General features: G+C 31.3%; 1 protein-coding gene across 1 annotated transcript in view; it reads left to right on the top strand.

Moving 5' to 3' along the window:
- LOC129972312 (A disintegrin and metalloproteinase with thrombospondin motifs adt-1-like) overlaps positions 1-18,214 on the top strand; it is a 57,580-nt gene that overhangs the window by 33,795 nt on the left and 5,571 nt on the right. The window contains exons 5-12 of the mRNA XM_056086402.1: positions 662-849; positions 3,819-3,902; positions 4,134-4,258; positions 9,237-9,289; positions 11,170-11,275; positions 12,229-12,357; positions 15,386-15,554; positions 17,529-17,618. Coding sequence (XP_055942377.1) covers positions 662-849; positions 3,819-3,902; positions 4,134-4,258; positions 9,237-9,289; positions 11,170-11,275; positions 12,229-12,357; positions 15,386-15,554; positions 17,529-17,618 — 944 coding nt within the window. The remainder of the gene's footprint in view (positions 1-661; positions 850-3,818; positions 3,903-4,133; positions 4,259-9,236; positions 9,290-11,169; positions 11,276-12,228; positions 12,358-15,385; positions 15,555-17,528; positions 17,619-18,214) is intronic.

Here is an 18,214-nt window from a genome sequence, read left to right as displayed (position 1 = left end):
ACTTAACGATATAAATCATTACGTAAATCGCCCAGTGGATGTACGGTAAATTTAGTCCAATAAGCTGGATAAAGGAAAACTACACTTTATTCAACGAATATTCCAAAAAACACGTAGCAACAAAACCATAACGAAAAATGTATACAAAACAGTCCTTAGAAATTTTCAGCACAAGTATTTAACAAACCACTATTCAGTAATAACAACAGCCCTAGTTTAAAGCGATTATTAGCGTGTATAATTTCAAATGTCCTCAAACTTCAACTCGCACTTCAAAGAGAATTCCAAGAAAAATAAAACAAATCAATTTTCCTCTCTTTATAGGGAACGATTAACTTACTTTAGCTCCTTAGGTTTTTAGAGGTATTTTGACAGAGTGAGGTGTTATATGGAATTCCCCAAAAGAATCTTCAGGTCTCAATTCCTAACAGCTCCAGTGCCATAATTCTTGTAGTTTCCAGACTCTTCATTTTGTTTATTGTCAAGCCACCACATAATCACCAAGATCGAGGGTCACTGACTTGATATCTATTACGAACAACTATAAGACTAATATGATAGGAAAACGGTATCACAGATGCGGAACAACAAATCCGTTAAAAATAGTTTTTGCATATAATTATATAGCTTCCTTTTGCATGATTCTCTTTCTCAATTACAGATGCATCAGTTCATATATCGGAGAGCGAATCATTTACAAAGCAGAGAGTGAAAAGATCCGTTCCGGATAAACGAAAGGTGATCGAGACGGCCATCTATGTGGATTATCCGTTATATCACAAACTGAGCGTGAAAAAGAAGCAAAGCGTGGAAGAAATGCAAGATACAGTTTTGGCTATTCTCAACGAGGTATTATTGAACTTTTTATTCCCTTTGTCTTTTTTGATAGTATATTTAAATATTCAGTATAAAATTTATTTTGAATAATTTATATTTTTACTCAAAAAAAAAGAGAGAATAAGAATAAAACTGTATTGTGATTGGTTCAATATCTGTGAAAGGAATGTGAAATTCGTAATCTCTAACACTCAGTATCATATTATTTTCTATATTTGTTAAATATGATGAATTTTTTTATATCTTATTTAATTAAATTATTATTTTTTTATTCTATTTGTACTTTATATACTACTGAATTATAGCCGGCTTCCTGGCCTAGGGGTAGCTCGTCTTCCCCGTGACCTGGGCTTCCACTGTTCAAGTCCCGGTTCGGGCATGGTTGTTCATACCCCTGTGTTCTATCTGTGAAGTGTGTGAAAGAGCTCCCCTGTGAAAAGGGGTTGTGCAAGCGAGTGTGTGAGTGTCATCTTCATATGAGCTAAAGTCAGATTTCTGCCCTGATGTGCTCAGAGGTCTTTACCCTCTTTACCTGATCTAAGCTTAATTTGAATTGGTGTTGAATTCAAGGGGGATAATCAACAACATACTACTTACACTACGTAGCATGCGTCTTGCAGATACACATTGCATTGTTTTAATTTTGTAGTGGATACATACTACTTTGGTACTTATTGTTTAAAACGGTCATATATTGGCGACCATTTTTCGTAATAGTCGCCAACAAGTTAATTGGCGAATATAGTCTCTTTAACTGATATTTAAAAACTGTACCAGAATTTGGCGTGTTTGGCTTTATGATTTCTATAACCGATACATACTCTGTTTTGACCTTTCAATTGTTACATACATGGGAGTTAATTTTGACTCTTACTCTCTGATAAAACTATTTTGAATGTTGGCGTATTTTATACTAGCCGCCTTTGGCGACCAGCCGGTTCGCCAATCTTAATGTTCGTTAAAATTTTAATAATTAAATATTTTAGGCAATTCCTACTTTAATAGCTTCTTCATCAAAATGTATTAAAACTTCAAATTTTGATTCTCATATAATTCATTCATAATGTTATAAAGGCCTTCAGTCATAACGTAATATGTATCTCTCTCATTTTCTGTTAGCACTCGTAGAATTTATGCTTTAAATTAATGTGGAAAGAAATTATCTTCAATTAATATAATAATATTTTTTACTGAAACAAAGCATTTTTTTTATAATCTGATTACTGAAAATAGAGTCACACAGCGTTTAAACTTTATGGGCACTAAAGAATATCTTTTTTATGTAATATCTCAAGAGTTTGTCAACAAAATTTTCTTAGATTCATTATGAGCAGATCGATTCATTAACAATGTTTAATTTTAAATGCATCAAACATTAAGAAAATAAACAGAATCGATTGAAATAATCCGCCGAAAAATTTTAATCCTAGCCTCATTACTTTTGGGAGAAAAAAAACCTGAAGCCTTTCTCATTTGGCGGTGGGAAAAATGGAAGATATTTTTGGCGGAAAAGTTGGCGGTGGGGAAAATGGAAGATTTTTTGGCGGGAAAGTTAGTTTTTAATTAATAATTAAAATTCTAATTTAAAATTCGAAAAAAGGAACCCCAGGTGCACATTCCCAACCTCCAAGGTATACATGTACCAAATTTGGTAGCTGTAGGTCAAACGGTCTGGCCTGTAGAGCGCCAACACACACATTGAGCTTTATTATAAGTATAGATATAGATAACCCCAAAACTAAATAAGATCATTTTTATTTATGAAGCGCGTTATAAAGTATTTTCATATATAGATTTGAGATATGCTTGCATTTAGTCCATCATTATAAGTTCAATTATTTACGAGTTACAACTGAGAGGAGTTCTGTATTTCTGTTGATTACACTATTGTCTCAATCATTTTTTAATAAAAATTTCTGCTGACGGACTTTATGATGCTTTGTCCAAACTCGAGATGTAGGTCCTTTATTTCAAGTTCTATTGATAGCATACCTAGGAATACGATTTTCCCTTCATTCTGAACAGAATTGTCTCAATTCATATGGGGAGATGGAAAATCAATATAAATCCACATTTGATCCAAAAGTTAAAATGCGATACTAGCCTGGAAAATATAATACTAAACATGTCCGTAATTTCAAATCTGAAAAAGTACTTTGTGGTATAAAATAATTATTAATAGTCTAATTAATAATTCCTCTCGCATTAATTCCCTCCTTAATGTTATTTTGATTAATTTATAATAATAATTAATAACTAAATAAACACTAAAAACTAAACAGAAAACTAACTATTTGAACTGCAGAGAATTCGGTATTTTTTTCTGAATTTTTATACGATTTATTTTATATATGAAGAATGCATCGAAAAAGTATTATAATCAACAGAAAATTCAAACTCCAGATTTTGTCGCACCTCCACATATCTAAAAAAGAACGTTTCTGGAAGTACGCCAGTCTGTCAGTCACAGTTCTGTAAGTTGCAATAAAATATATAAATAGAATTTGATACAGATCGAAATCTAATATCTAAACATTAACATTTAAAATGTATTGAATTCTGAACCAAATTCGTCAAAGGATTGATCATCTATCGGATTATGTATTTGAATACATTCAAACGCAGTAACAGGAAATAAGAGCATAAAATAAATTAAATTTTCGTGTTGAATCTTTTTATAATTATAGTTCTATGCCAGATTTTGGTTCTAATTGGTTAACGAAAATGCGCCTAAAATGCATACTTGTTTACTCTATTTTTCTAAGAAGCACAAAGCTCTCATATGTGAGACTATGAAACTAAATATTTGAGTACTCTTGGTACCTACAACTTCGAACAAAATCTTCAATTTTTATGCGAGAGGGAGGGGTGATAACACCTTTCCCCTGCGTTAGAAAGTTCCGGTAAGACCTCTCCCGCTGGATTCTATGCACATATTATTTATTTTATAGAAAAATTATATATTTTATTTTAATTTCCAGGTGCAGCTTATTTATAACTACCAATCGCTGAAAACCAAGTTCAAGATCGTTGTAGTGAAACTTGAAATATTGTCTGAAGGAAAGGTTGGTATATATTCATTATCAAATCTAATCACTGACATGTGTCGCACTCATTCAATTTTCAGTAGTAAATGCTATTAATGAAAAAATGTTAAACAGTTTCTGTCAACTGATGATATTAAATTTAAAATTGAATATGGATGCTTTTATTTACTGAGAAGTGAAAGCATAAAATGTGTTTAAACAAAATAAAAAAACATGTTCATAACTCAGAAAAAATAATTATATTTCCAGGAAGGTCCTGATGCAGCAGATGGTGATATCGATTTGTATCTGGATAATTTCTGTTCGTGGCAATCGGCGAAGAATCCTCCTGTCAATTCGGAATTACACTGGGATCATGCTCTTATGCTTTCAGGGTAAAACTTTTTTGAAATAGTTTTTTTATTAAGAAAATAGATGCTTTTTTATTTGTTGCATTCAATTGAAAGTGTGATTTATAGAAATAATTTGTTTTCAAAGAATAGTAGACGCGCAAATCAACAATTTAAATGTGATAGCCTTAAATATATTTTATATTTAAAGCTTGCCCCCCCGGGGGGGGAGGCACCTCTAAATGACGATGAGATGCTTCCTTCATGGTGGTTGGATCATGGTGGCTAGCTATCCTGGAGGGTACACGAAAAGGTGTGGGTCTGGCTCCTTCCATCGATGACAGGATGTACTTCCTTAGGGAAGGGTTGTACCGTGGCCGACGATGGCCCATAGGACCCAATCACAGTTCCCTGCTGTTACGGCGGTTCGGTTATTCAGTTTTTTATCCATGTGACTTCTAGGCGGTTCGGAGAGTCAGTGATATGACTTATATTTAAAGCTTATTTTCTAAATTTAGATCTTCTAAAAAAGATTTTATGTGCGATTTTCATTAAAGCAGTCCACCGAATTCATTCCAATTTATCACTGATGCTAAATTCCTCAACATAATTATTTGTATAACTCAAATTGTAATAAAATTGTAGTAGTAGTATCATGAAAAATCGAATATTGACTTGTTGAAATTTTAAAATAACACATCTTGTACTCAATTGAAAAAAAAAAAAAAATGGTAATTCACATATATGTTGATGCATGCTGGATTGGTTAAAAATATGGAGTAATTTTTCAAAACACAGAAATCATTTTGCAAGATTTCCTCCTTCAGAACAGTCCATTAAATTCATTCTTAGACATATCTGCTTAGACATATCTTAGACATATAACAGCAGATATGTCTAAGTTGCTGCTTTCAGGTTCTATTTCTTTCTCTAAATTTATTCAGCATTTATATTAATAATATTTCCAATGTTCCTTATAATCATATGGTACTTCATGAAGATGGCACAGCAGAATTAATTAAATATCGATTTTTACAAACCGAGATAGAATGACTTAAAAATTACGTTTTCCAATCACATACTTATTCACCGATCATATTCCAAAAGACCCTTCTAAATCTCACTATTCGACCAGTTCGACATTTTGATAAATTAAAAATGCAAAAGCTTTTTTTCTATATTTAGAATTATTTTCTGATAAGGAAGAAGTTCAACGGAGATTTCTATAAAAAATTATCTATTTGGAAGTAATACTTAAGCTGTTTAGCGACGGATCTTCTATTTCTGAACCGCTGTCAGATGTTGAGGACGTCACCTGAACTGACACCTCTCTTTCCAAACATTTTTTACACAACACCAGGAGAACGACTGATCAACTATGCCCGTTTTACGAAGCAAAAGAACAGTATACAAGGTGGACTTTTAGGAAATCGGGTTTTCAGTATCCAGATATCGAGCTCCAAACCCTCAAAGCTATGAGAAGAATATTGTGTAAGCTTAAATTTCTGTAAAAGAAATTTGCTACTTGCGCGCAAGCTTGTACTTATAAGCCTATAACTAGGTTTCTTCTGTTATGGACACTTCTTCTTTTGTACTGCCGACCACCCCGGTACTAAAGAACGAAGCATTGTCGACAGCTGTTATGGACACTATTAGGAATATAGCATATTTGAAAAGCTAAATTAAAATTGCAAATTTTTCTAAAATTCTTTTTGATTCTACATCTCACACAATGTCCCGCAGTAAATCTCAGAAAATGTCATTATTGTTAAATCTGACAAAATAAAAAAAATTCGGCCAAAGATTTGGGGAAAAAATTTCCCAAATTCGTATTATATATGATCCTGTCATAACTTGATAAATGAAAAGAACTAAAGCGACTCGAAATCTATTCTTTGGAATTTCTAATGTATACATTAAATCCGTCGGGACCAAACGTCCTCCCGCTGGTGTGGTGTGGAAGTTTGGAGAAGGGGTGCAAGCTTAGGTGTCTTTATCTTCATCTGACAACGGTTGAAAATGACGAGGTCCGTCCCAAAATAGCCATAATGTTGATTTAAAGAGGGACGTTAATATAACGAAACGAAACGTGAAATTTGTAAATATTTCTATGAAAATAGCTGTCAAATGATAAATGACGCACAGCATAGCTAATCTCTTAAAATATTCAAAATTCCTTTTGTTTGAGTTAGAAGATCCTAAGAAATTCATAAGAATTAGACAGCACAAATTACTCTGAAAACACTGTACATATAACTGGCACCTCATTAAAGTTTCTTTTATTAATAAAATTTATTTAGTAATCTATCATTATCTAAAATTCTTTTTTTACCAAACGCATACAATTTGTTTGCGTTAAATTCTCATAACAAATTTTATTATTTTTAAAATTTTATTTATTTTATAATTTTTTTTTATTTAGTAATGATTTTTGATCGATTCTTATCTATTAAAATTACCTATAATCTTTTTTCGCCAACCACATGCAATTTGTTTGCATTAAATTAACATAATAACTTTTATTCTTTTGGAAATTTTACTTATTTTATTAAAAAAATTATTCAGAAATTATTATTGATCAATTCCTATCAATCAAAATTCCCTAAAGTCCTTTTTGCCAACCTCATGCAATTTATTTGCGTTAAGGGGGTCCGGGACACATAAATCGTCAATTTTCGAATTTTTTTTTTAGCTAAAAAAATTCTGCATGCTTTTTTGCTTAAAATAACATTCAAATCATGTTTCTATCTTAATTAGAACGAGAGATATCATAATTTTTGTTGACCACTGCTTTGAAATTCCAACTGTCAAAAAGGCGTTGCCATGCATTTTTAACCATGTTGCGTTTTTTCATTATTTGTTGCGATCAAATTGATATAAGTCCAGATCATATAAAGATAGAGGTCTGAAATTTGAAACACATACTTTTCAAACTGTTTACTTTAATTTTGATTCAGAAAATTTTAAAAAAAATGTACTTTTCAAGATATGAATTTTTTTAAAAAAAGTACCCAAGATTTTTTAAAAATTTTCATTCAATTTTTTTTAATTTTTTTAAATTAATATTTTTTAAATTGCCGAATCAAAATGAAAGAATATATATTTGTGTTTGATTTAATGAAAAAATTTTGAAAATTGATCAAAAATATTTTGAGTTATATCGATTTAAAACAACGTCACTTTTTTTTTTAAAAAAATTAAATTTTAAGTTTAAAAATTTTTTTGAAAACTTTTGTGTTGTGATTTTGCTTATTAATAAGATGGTTGATAAGTACAAAAAATTTCAAAATTTTAAATTAATTAATAAAAAAAATTTCAAAATGTGTCCCGGACCCCCTTAAATTCTCATAATAAACTTTATTCTTTTAGAAATTTAAAATAATTATAGCAGTTCATCTTTCAAATTGTGATGATGAGGTGCTGAAAAGCATTTACGGAACAGTGCATCCTAATTGATATATTCGCTTCAACTAGCATATAATATTACTATTTACATACTAGAATGCGCTAGGCTGTCACGTATTACCATTTACTGATAATCAATCAAGAGCATGATGGTAATGGATTTTAATTTCAAAATGATTTAAAATGACTACAGATGCATATGCTTTACCATACTACCTTGACAAAAATTGTGTTTCCCGTTTCCCGCGTAAGAGAAAATGGCTTTTTTTTAAAAACTTTTTTTGTATTTGTAGTATAGAAAAAATATAGTAATCATCAAAATATTTGAACTCGAGATTTTAAGGAATTTACATGTTTTGGACCTTCCTGAGTTTGAAAAATACATTTTGGGGAAACGACCGTCCATCTGTCTGTTTGTGACAAAGATAACTCAAAAACACATAGATTTAGATGGATGGAATTTAGTGTACGGTATTTATACTAAAATTTTTTACGAAAATTCCTTCAGAGGAAGTCTGTCTGTCCGGCTGTTCGAATATAATTTAAAACGATAACTACAATACGGAGAGAGCTTAATAGATAAAATTCGATACACAGAATAAACATCTATAGGCTAGACATATTTCAAATTTTGAGTCAAATCCAACAAGGGTTGGCCGTCTGTCGGTCTGTACTTTCAGAAATATGTAAACGTGATAACTTAAAGACGCAAAAGACTTAAACATATGAAATTTGGTATGTGATTCTGCTACTATAATTAAAGTTCTGTGTCATTTTTTTTTAATAGGTTAAGAAATGTTGTTGTTTCTAATGGCTCTTGTCTAAACAAGCCCATCGACTTTAAGAAGTCATTTGTGGTTTAAGCCAAGAGTGCGTCTCCTGTTTTTTCAGTACGCCACCTAGGGCCAAGCGAACGACTTAGCTACACGCAGGTCACAACCTGTTTTACGGGGCGGACTTCATTCATTCATTCATTTCATTCACACATCGTAATTTAGACCTGAATCAAAGAACGATCACCTCTGATCCAGTACCCCCAGTGGTATTACTCTCGACATGGAGGACATTGTGACCACGAAAGATTTATACGCGCGTCAGCCACCACGCAAGCGGGGAGTCTTCGGCCGGCGGGATTCGAACTCGCAACCCAAGGGACGCGAATCCAATGCCCTACCAACCAGGTTATCCGGACCTGCTTAAGAAATACTCATCTAAAATATAAATTCTATTAATTACATGCCAGGAATTAATCGGCAAATAATTCTTCAAGTATCACACGTTAGATTCAGTGAAAATGCTATATTCACGCCAAAGTTTAATATTTCATAAATATTGCCAATGCCATGCAAGGTGATCTCTGGGATAATCCCTTAATTAGAGAATATGCGAGAAAGTTTTGGCGAAATCATTCCCACTGGTTTCGATGGCTTATCTTAATCTTTATATAGACAAGTAAAAATAATCAGAAGTTTTGACTATTTCAGAAATTTTTAATGCATTAAAGCTTTTTTTCTTTCTTTCTTTTTGCACTCTGCAGACAATTTTTTATTTATGTTTTCCATTTCACTATGAAATTATGTTATGAATCTGGTATTTATTAATGTATTCTCTCACTTAGTTACGATCTCCACAAATTAACACCAGGAAACGAGAAGAACAAGAAGGTTTTAGGTAAGTTATATTATATATATTTCGTATTTCCTTTTCACAGTGTAAATTCTTATATATATATTATTATTAATGGAGTAATATATTATATTAATGAAATGGAAAATAATCTACTAATGGAATATTGTTTCTTTCATTCTTTGATTTAATTTAGAAGAAATGTCACTTTAGGATGTTATTTAGAACTAAAGAAGGGAAAAAAATGAATTAAAGTTAACTCAAGAGAAATCCTAAGCAAAAAATTTAGATATGTAACAGTTTTTATATTTTTATATTTAAAAACAAAAAAAGGAATCGATTAAAAAGAAATTTATTGCAAATTATAGGTAAAAAATAAATGTTTTGCTCTAAGTTATATTTACATAAGAATTTAAATATTCACTTAAGAGTTTTTATTCTTTATTTTGTTAAACGTTTTCCCAATGGGGGGGGGGGGCTCGTAATTCAGGATGAGAAGTTTCCGGCATGATGGTTGGTTCTCGCCACCCTGATGGGTACATAAAAAAGGGGGCATCTGGTTCCTCCCATCAATGACTGAATGTACAAGGACGTTCCCAAGGGAAGTGCTGTATCGTGACCGGTGATGGCCCTTAGAACTCAACCACAGTTCCCGCCAGTATTGCTGTTGCGGCGGTCCGGTCATTCAGATTTTTCTGTGCGCCGTCGGGCGAATCGGAGTAGCCAGTTTAGGGTTTTGTTAAACGTTATTTTATTGTCTCAGAAAAAATCAGGATTATATAATTGAACAAAATAATATTATTTTCTACTGACGAAATAAGAAAAAATTAAACCAATGAAACAAATCTTTTCCATATATAAAGGAATTAAATCCTGAAAAGAAGGAGCATTATAAGTAATTATCTGATTACAAATTACTATAACCCCACAGTCTCTGAACACAGGTAAATGATACGTGCGTCATTGAGAAAAGAGAATTGATTGTCAAATATTTAGTTTCACTACCACAAAAAGTACTCCATGCATATCTTGAAGATGTAAATTTCTACGAGTTTGCAGAGGTATTTTTCGTCGAAGGCATCATTATTGGAACTATGCATCTAGAAATATTAAAAAACTAGCTCCTCCCACAGTTACAGACTGACAGAAATAAATTTGTTTTTCATAAAATGTAGCACAGTCATAATGACTCTTACAAGTCAATAGGTTTGTCTATGAAGACATTCCCTAATTTTTGTATTGGAACAAAGAGAGTTGAAGATTGGCCCTGTTATTACGTCTGTCTCATTTCCTTGTTCTTAATATATGCTTTTTTTTCAGAGTCATGTTTAGAAGTTCAAACTTTTTGCAAATCTAGATTATCTTAAAATGCCTATACAGACAAATTATGATTAAATAACACCATTCGAGCTTTTGCAAATGTAGAAAAAATCAAAGTATCTAATAAACTTATACATTGCAGCAAAATTAAATCATGCATTGATTTTAAATTAGTTTAAAAATACAAGGTTTCTTAGTGAACCGATCCTGTTACAAAATAAATTGTAGAATATTTTAAAGGATAAATAAAATAAATTAATATTAGTGTGTATTCCTCAAGGCAAAACTTGATTCAATATTTGCTTTCGTAATTATAAAATAAACTATATAACATAAATTGTAACTTTTTTTGCAAAAATAAATAAATAAATAAAATAAAATAATAATAATAACTTTTGTTTTTCTAAAAGGTTTAGAAATTAATCAAGCTATTTAAATGATTCTTAAAATTCACTTCAGATATAAAGAATTAGGAAATATTTAAATCAATTACGTATATTTTATAATCTTTTTAAACTTTCTCTATAAATTGGCTATGCCTCTGAACAGCCAATTGTCCTTGGGATAATGGATAGTTTTGATTCTAATAATGTTTTCCTTTGAAGGTTTGGCATGGGTGAATGGAATGTGTCGTCCGAAGCACAGCTGCACACTGAATGAAGGTTCCAGCTTCGAAGCTGCATTTGTCATAGCGCATGAAATGGGGCACAGGTAGGCGGCAATCATTTTACATTCTGTTATATTTTTAGGCTGTTAACTAAAAGTGGGTAACATTTATACCTGCATTCTAAAATCTTTTTATAATGGCAATCAAGAGAAGAATTTAACATTTTAACAGAATATCATGAATATAATAAAGTTTTTCAAAATGCAGACGGTGTCATAACCAACAGCAAGTCCAGTTCGATTTCAAAAAAGTAAATATACGCTTGGTTTAGTGTCTTGAAACATTGATCTGTAATCTAACACTTATGAAAATTATTGTACAAACACATAATAAAGTCAAAATAAAAACGATGAACTTAAATGCTACTTTGAACAAAAAATTTGTTGATGATCATGTTTTAAAAACTTTTAAATAGTGTATTATCATTGATAATATCCAATGCAGAATTTCGATAATATATCAGAAAGTGAATGAAAAAAAAATCAATTACAAATACCATTTTTATAAACATGAAACACTTTTATTAAATAAAAGCATATACAGAAGAAAAAGATTTTTTTTTTTTTTAATTTTAACACCTTAATGTTTTAGATTGGTCTAAAACATTAAGAATAGTCAACATAAAGATTTAGCAGTAAGAAAAGTGAAATATTTCACAATTATCGTATAAACTTCTGTTTATTTGTGCTGCATAAGAGAAAATAAAAATACAAAGAAAGCGCAATAATATAAACCCACGAGTAAACGTTCCTTACTTCATAAAATATCAAAATGTTATATAAAAGTTATTTTCATAATTAAAATGAAATCATTTATTACAAATACACATTTTTTAAACACACATATACATTTTTTAAAGAATGGACAAAGTATTTTTATAGAAAAAAAGCACCTTATTCAAAACTGAACTGTTGATTCTTAAAGGCAACACATCGACAATATTACTTAAAGTTGACTTGATGTTAATTCTATTAATTGATGATGATTCTATTTTTAGCCTAGGAATGATGCACGATGGCCGAGGGAATGATTGCGATCCCAGCGCTTATCTCATGTCCGAAAAGACCGGACCTGGCAGGATCACCTGGTCCACTTGCAGCAACGATTATCTCGACAGATTCTTTCAGTAAGTGGTTTAGTATTATGAATTGCGTATCGAATAATTTGCCATCCAAATCATGAAATGTTATAATGTATGGATTTTGTTACTAATTACGAATTAGTATAACGTACAATTCACATTGTTAATAGTAAACTATTGTATGGTTTATAATAACCATACAATAATTTACTATACAATAATAGTAAATTATTGTATGGTTCCCTTTATCACCTCACCTCACTGGGGGGGGGGGACTTCAATATAATGATAGACAGCTTCCGGTTTGGTGATTGGTTCTCACTTCCCTCTTGGGTAGAAAAAAATTTACGACATTTACTGTCTGGGTCTTTTACAGATTGTGGATCGTATCTCTGTTAAAGGGGAAAAGGTCGCTAAATGTGCATTTCATAACTATTTTATCGATATCGATGTTGAACCATCGATATTAACGGCTACATCGATCACAATACCAATATTATTTGTCGCCGCGACTCAGTTATGCAATTCTCTTCGAACTCAGGCAGGGAGGGTGAACGGGAATTTTTATGGTTGTATCACTATTTCTGAATTAATATGCTGCCACCGAATATCAAACATGGTGTGGGAATGTTAAGGCTTTCAACCTTCCCCATATAAATATAGAGTCAATTTAAATTCTGACCAATGATTAGTTTTTCTTAAAAATAGTGAAATAGGAACTCAGAAGCTAGGAAAGTTAAATTTTTACTATCTAAAATATTTTTATAGTAAAATCCATGTATATATTGTATTTTTTAAATATTAATAATTTTTTTATCTTATCAAACTTTAATACGGGAAGAGAATTCGTAAAAAGAGCAGCCAAGCATTACATTCGTGTTTAAATTCTTTATTCTTTTAACCAATTTATTAGCAAATAACTTTGCTAGGAGGCTGAATATTTTCATTTAATTCAGTCTGACTGATACGTGGAATAATTACTGAGGTAAGCATGACTCTACGCTTTCGATTCAGGATTAAATACTAACAAAGCATATAACAGGAAATAAAACTATGGCCCAACCTTTAAAAACACTTATATCATTGAATATCAGTTCTTTTTTTTAATTATTAGAAAATAAATTCTGTGTTTAAAATTTACTTCTTTGAACTATATAAAAATCTAAGTAATCTGGATGAAAATCGTTGCTGAACAGATTTAAACTGTTCATTCTAGAATGTAAAACCAGGTTGACTGCAACAGAGCTATGTAAAACCGTATTGCCAAATCTTGTAGCTAAATCTTTAAAAAAACTATTTTGTAATGTTTACATCTAAAGTAACCATACTTTTTGTGCTTGAATCAGAGATTTTCAAGCTTAATTCAGAATACTAATTAGAATTATATATATATATATATATATATATATATATAGTGGACAAAATTTCCAAAATATATTTATAAATAAATAAAATAAAGAATTAGAAACAATGAGATATTTAATTAATTTGAAATACAGTAAGATACAAAGAAGGTCCACATTAGTTATATTAGGATTACTTAATTTTTTTGAATGTGAAAACTTAGAAAGGCGAATTCATCAACCATTACGTTTTTGATATAATGCTAGAAAAAATCCTGATTTTTATCTCATCGACTTTTACTTACGACCGTAGAATAGTTTTATATATATATATATATATATATATATATATATATATATATATATATATACAGGGTGTTCATTAATTATTGTCGGGGTTTCCGTACCTCATAACTTTCGAATAAAAAATATTAACAAAAACCTATTACGTATTCGTAAATTACAACTCAAAGAATTTTATTAATGATATTAAAGTGTAAAGCTTGCACAATTTGCACTTTGTAGGCATTCAGCTGAAGACGATTATGTATTCGTAAATTCGCTGTGCAAATTTTGACTCGAATTGAGGATGATGAAAATTACCTTCGGAAATGGTTCTTCAGTGACGAATCCACTTTTCATGTGTCAGAAAAAGTGAATAACTGCATACGAACTAAATACAAATGCGCAATGTATTCCATAAATAAGGAAGGGCGAACCCGAATTTTTGGACTCCTGCCGTTGAAAATAAGTTACTTCATTTCGTTTATTCTGAATGGGAGATCCTTGTAAGATTCTATCCTCTAAATAAGTTTCCATTTTAGCTTCTATACCTCATTTGCTTAGTGTTATTTATGAGGCTAAGATACCTACGCAGATGAATATGAAAGGCTAATGGAATCTCTGAATGTGACATCAAAGTCACAGGGCAAGCACACAATCTGCGCAAGTCATCTAAGATCGAAATGTACATAGTTTTCCGTTGTATTGTGACTTCATTTTCTTTTTTCCTCCATCATAACGGTCTTTAAAAATTAAACTGATGCATTTCCCAAATATTTAATTACGAGATTTTCTTTTAAGCAACGTTCACACCAGGCCAACTATTGCGCGCAATGGGTGGCTACGTCTACCTCAGGAATATCACGTGATCCAACGGGACAGTGGCAAATGACTGCCTCATTGGGACAACTATTTGCCATTATCTCATTGCGGTCACGTATCTTCCTGAAGTAGGCATAACCTTCCATTGTGCGCAATAATTGATCTATTGTGAACCCTGCTTTATTGTTGACAGCTAAGGAAGGAAGATTCTGATTATTGCCCGCACGGTTTGGTGACCGTGCTTCTGCTAATAGCATGGAATCAAAAAATGAAATTGCATTATTACAAAAGAAAACGCGCTGTTTTAAATAAATTATCCAGATATTTTAATTTTTAATGACATTGAAATTTGGCTGCATTTGAAAGATTCATGTACATAAAATAGAAAACAAGTGTAAGGCTATTAAAATAACACTGGACTTTAATGATGACAGTTTAATGCTTAAATCTTTTTTTTTCAGGGAATTATGAACCTCAGATTAAGCATTATAGTTCTAATTGAAGTTAAACGCAATCAATATTCCCAGCAAATGAACTGGTCGCCAAAGGCAGCTAGAAATTATTGAAATCAAGAGAATGTTGATAAGAATCCGCATTTCCTAATTTTGATGCTCCGATTATTTCAGGAAAGGTTACGGGTCATGTTTAGATGACGACAGCTCCTACACGCTGGAGAGCATAAACCACCCGTTTGATGACAAACTGCCAGGACAAAGATTTGATTTGGAAGCGCAGTGTAAATTGTCACTGGGAGATGAATTCAAGCCTCACGTTGTACCCAAGACTCCATTCAATGTAAGTGTTGCATTTTATAGATAAAAGTATTGATATTCGGCAATCTTTTTTTTTTTTTTTTAAGGAATTGCATTAAAAGTTTGTTATAACGGTGCTACAAAGTTGCGGTGAAAATTTTCTTTAAAATGTACTGCGTTCCAAGCGAATAATGATATACACTACAATGAATTTTTAGCACTTTACTGATGCCACTCCTGTGATATTAAGTTGCATACATATTCAAACTCATCGAAATAAATAACTCAGACTCAAACACATCGAAATAAAGTTTTTATTCATGCTCACGATGTAGTTATTTTGATTAGCAACTAAAATTAATAATTGTGATATCAATAAAAGTCTTTTCATATCGTTTGCTTGAATGAAGAATTGACTTATATGTGTTTTCAACTCTAAGTAGGCATGCAACCCAATTCAACCTTATTGGCACCAGTCGAATGCTAATGGGCAAGGATACAGTTAAAATAGAAGCAGTTACCCCTTTTTTTTCATTTAGAATATATTTTTATTAGCTACCATGCGATTCATCTAGGGTGCACATCTACTATCTAATTGTATCGAACTATCTAATTAATTAAATAACCTCTAGTTAAAAGATATCAAATAAGCAGATCATCTAATTAAACAGAGGGTCTTAATATCAGATGTAAGTTGTGACATATGTGCTAAAATATGTATCATGAAATCAACTTGTGAGATATTTTGGAATGTTCCTAATCATTTCGAGCTATGGTTAGATGATGATTTCGATATTCGCACGAGTATCCCCCTCTTTTCAAGCTACCACGCCACACTAAAGGAAGAACATTTGAAGCTTAACTTTAAATTTCACGTACACCTATTCCACATACGCTTGGAAATTAGGTGTTGAATCTAAAACCTCCAGGCTGACAGCCGATATTTTGCCACCAATCCACAGAGGCTTTTAAAATTTGAAGAAAGTTAAGGAATATGGGAAGTGGGTTAAAAAAATATCTATTCTTCTTCAACACAGTTATTGAAAGAAATCAAAGTCTGATTCGCTAACACTTTTGTAAAGTAAATAAATGTTATTTTTACACCCTAAACTCTTATTTTTCATCATTAATTACGTTAATTAGTTATGTGTTAATTAGTTCGTTTATTATCTGCATGCAGGAATGTTGATTGTAATGTTTATATCAACAATGACAAAGTTAGCCAAAATGGTATTGAATGGTTACATGTATGAGGCAAAATGAAATAAATAATACTTAATGACCGGAACGCCGCAACAGCAACACTGGCGGAAACTGTGGTTGAGTCCTAAGGGCCATCACCGGCCACGGTACAACCCTTCCAAAAGGAAGTACGTCCCGTCATCGATGGGAGGAGTCAGATCCCCCACCTATTTGTGTACCCTCCAGGGTGGCGAGATAAAACCACCATACCGGAAGCATCTCATCCTCATTTCAAGGTGCCCCCCCCCGGGGTTAACATTCTTCGGTAAATGTATCTACAAGTATTGCTCACAATTTGAGGCAACAAATTATGAATATATGTCTAGGAAGTAGTCTATCCCACTTTTTCCCCTCTCAATGTATCTTTTGAAAAATGTTTACGAAATTTTTCGAGATTCGATTTCATAGCAGTATTCTTGACATTTAAAAAGGCATTTAATGAAAACAGTGAATGAAAAGAAATAATAGTTGCTCCATGTAATAATTCAACTCGTCATAATGATTAACAAAATTTTAATTCAATTTTTCCTCTCTTATGCATTTTTAATCGAAAATATTATTTATTTGCTTTAAATTTTCTATCAAGCACTTTGAGTTACCACTCTGTTCTTCCTACTTTGCTGTGAAAAAAAAAAAAAAAAAAAAAGAGTGGAAAATTGAAAGTGATTGACAGAAAACGGAAAGCGTTGTCATACTAAAAGAATTCTGCACATATTAACATGTTTCTATTTAACATATTAAACTAAAGAGTGATGTTTATTTTTTATTTTTTTAGAACGTGTGTCGTGAACTATGGTGCGTGTCAGGTTTGTGGGCATCAGTAGCCCATCCTGCTCTCGAAGGCAGCTCTTGTGGAACTGGAAAAGTAAGAAAAAGAAAAAAAAAGACAAATGATAAATTTGATTTCGTTAAATTATAAATGAAATGACATTCCGTGTGAAGATAAGAATTCATGAAAATATAAAATGCTTTAATAATATTTATAAACAGATTTAATTAATTTAATATGAAGAAATTTATTCTTTGAAAAATTTAAGATCGTTTATTAAAATAATCTCTCTTTTTTTAGAACGAATATAAATTTGATTTCGTTAAATTATAAATGAAATGACATTCCGTGTGAAGCCAAGAATTCATGAAAATATGAAATACTTTAATAAATATTTATAAACAGATTTAATTAATTTAATACGAAGAAAATTATTCTTTGGAAAAATTAAGAATGTTTATTAAAATAATCTCTCTTTTTTTAGAACGTATAACTTAAAAAGATTCGCTATTAAAGAAAAACAAAATTATCGTCTGCTGAAAACTGCATTTATGTTTTTGTCTGAAAATGCAGAATTCTGTCAACAATGCAATAATGGAAAAAAATTTATTTATGCAAACAAATTCAATGTTAATATTGGCGTGACATCTTGATTGACTGCTTGTTCTTGTCATTTTTTGCAAAAGATCATT

This window comes from Argiope bruennichi, chromosome 6 (assembly GCF_947563725.1).
Source record: "Argiope bruennichi chromosome 6, qqArgBrue1.1, whole genome shotgun sequence".
Classification (NCBI taxonomy): domain Eukaryota; kingdom Metazoa; phylum Arthropoda; class Arachnida; order Araneae; family Araneidae; genus Argiope; species Argiope bruennichi.
This window is presented reverse-complemented; position numbering and strand designations above follow the sequence as displayed.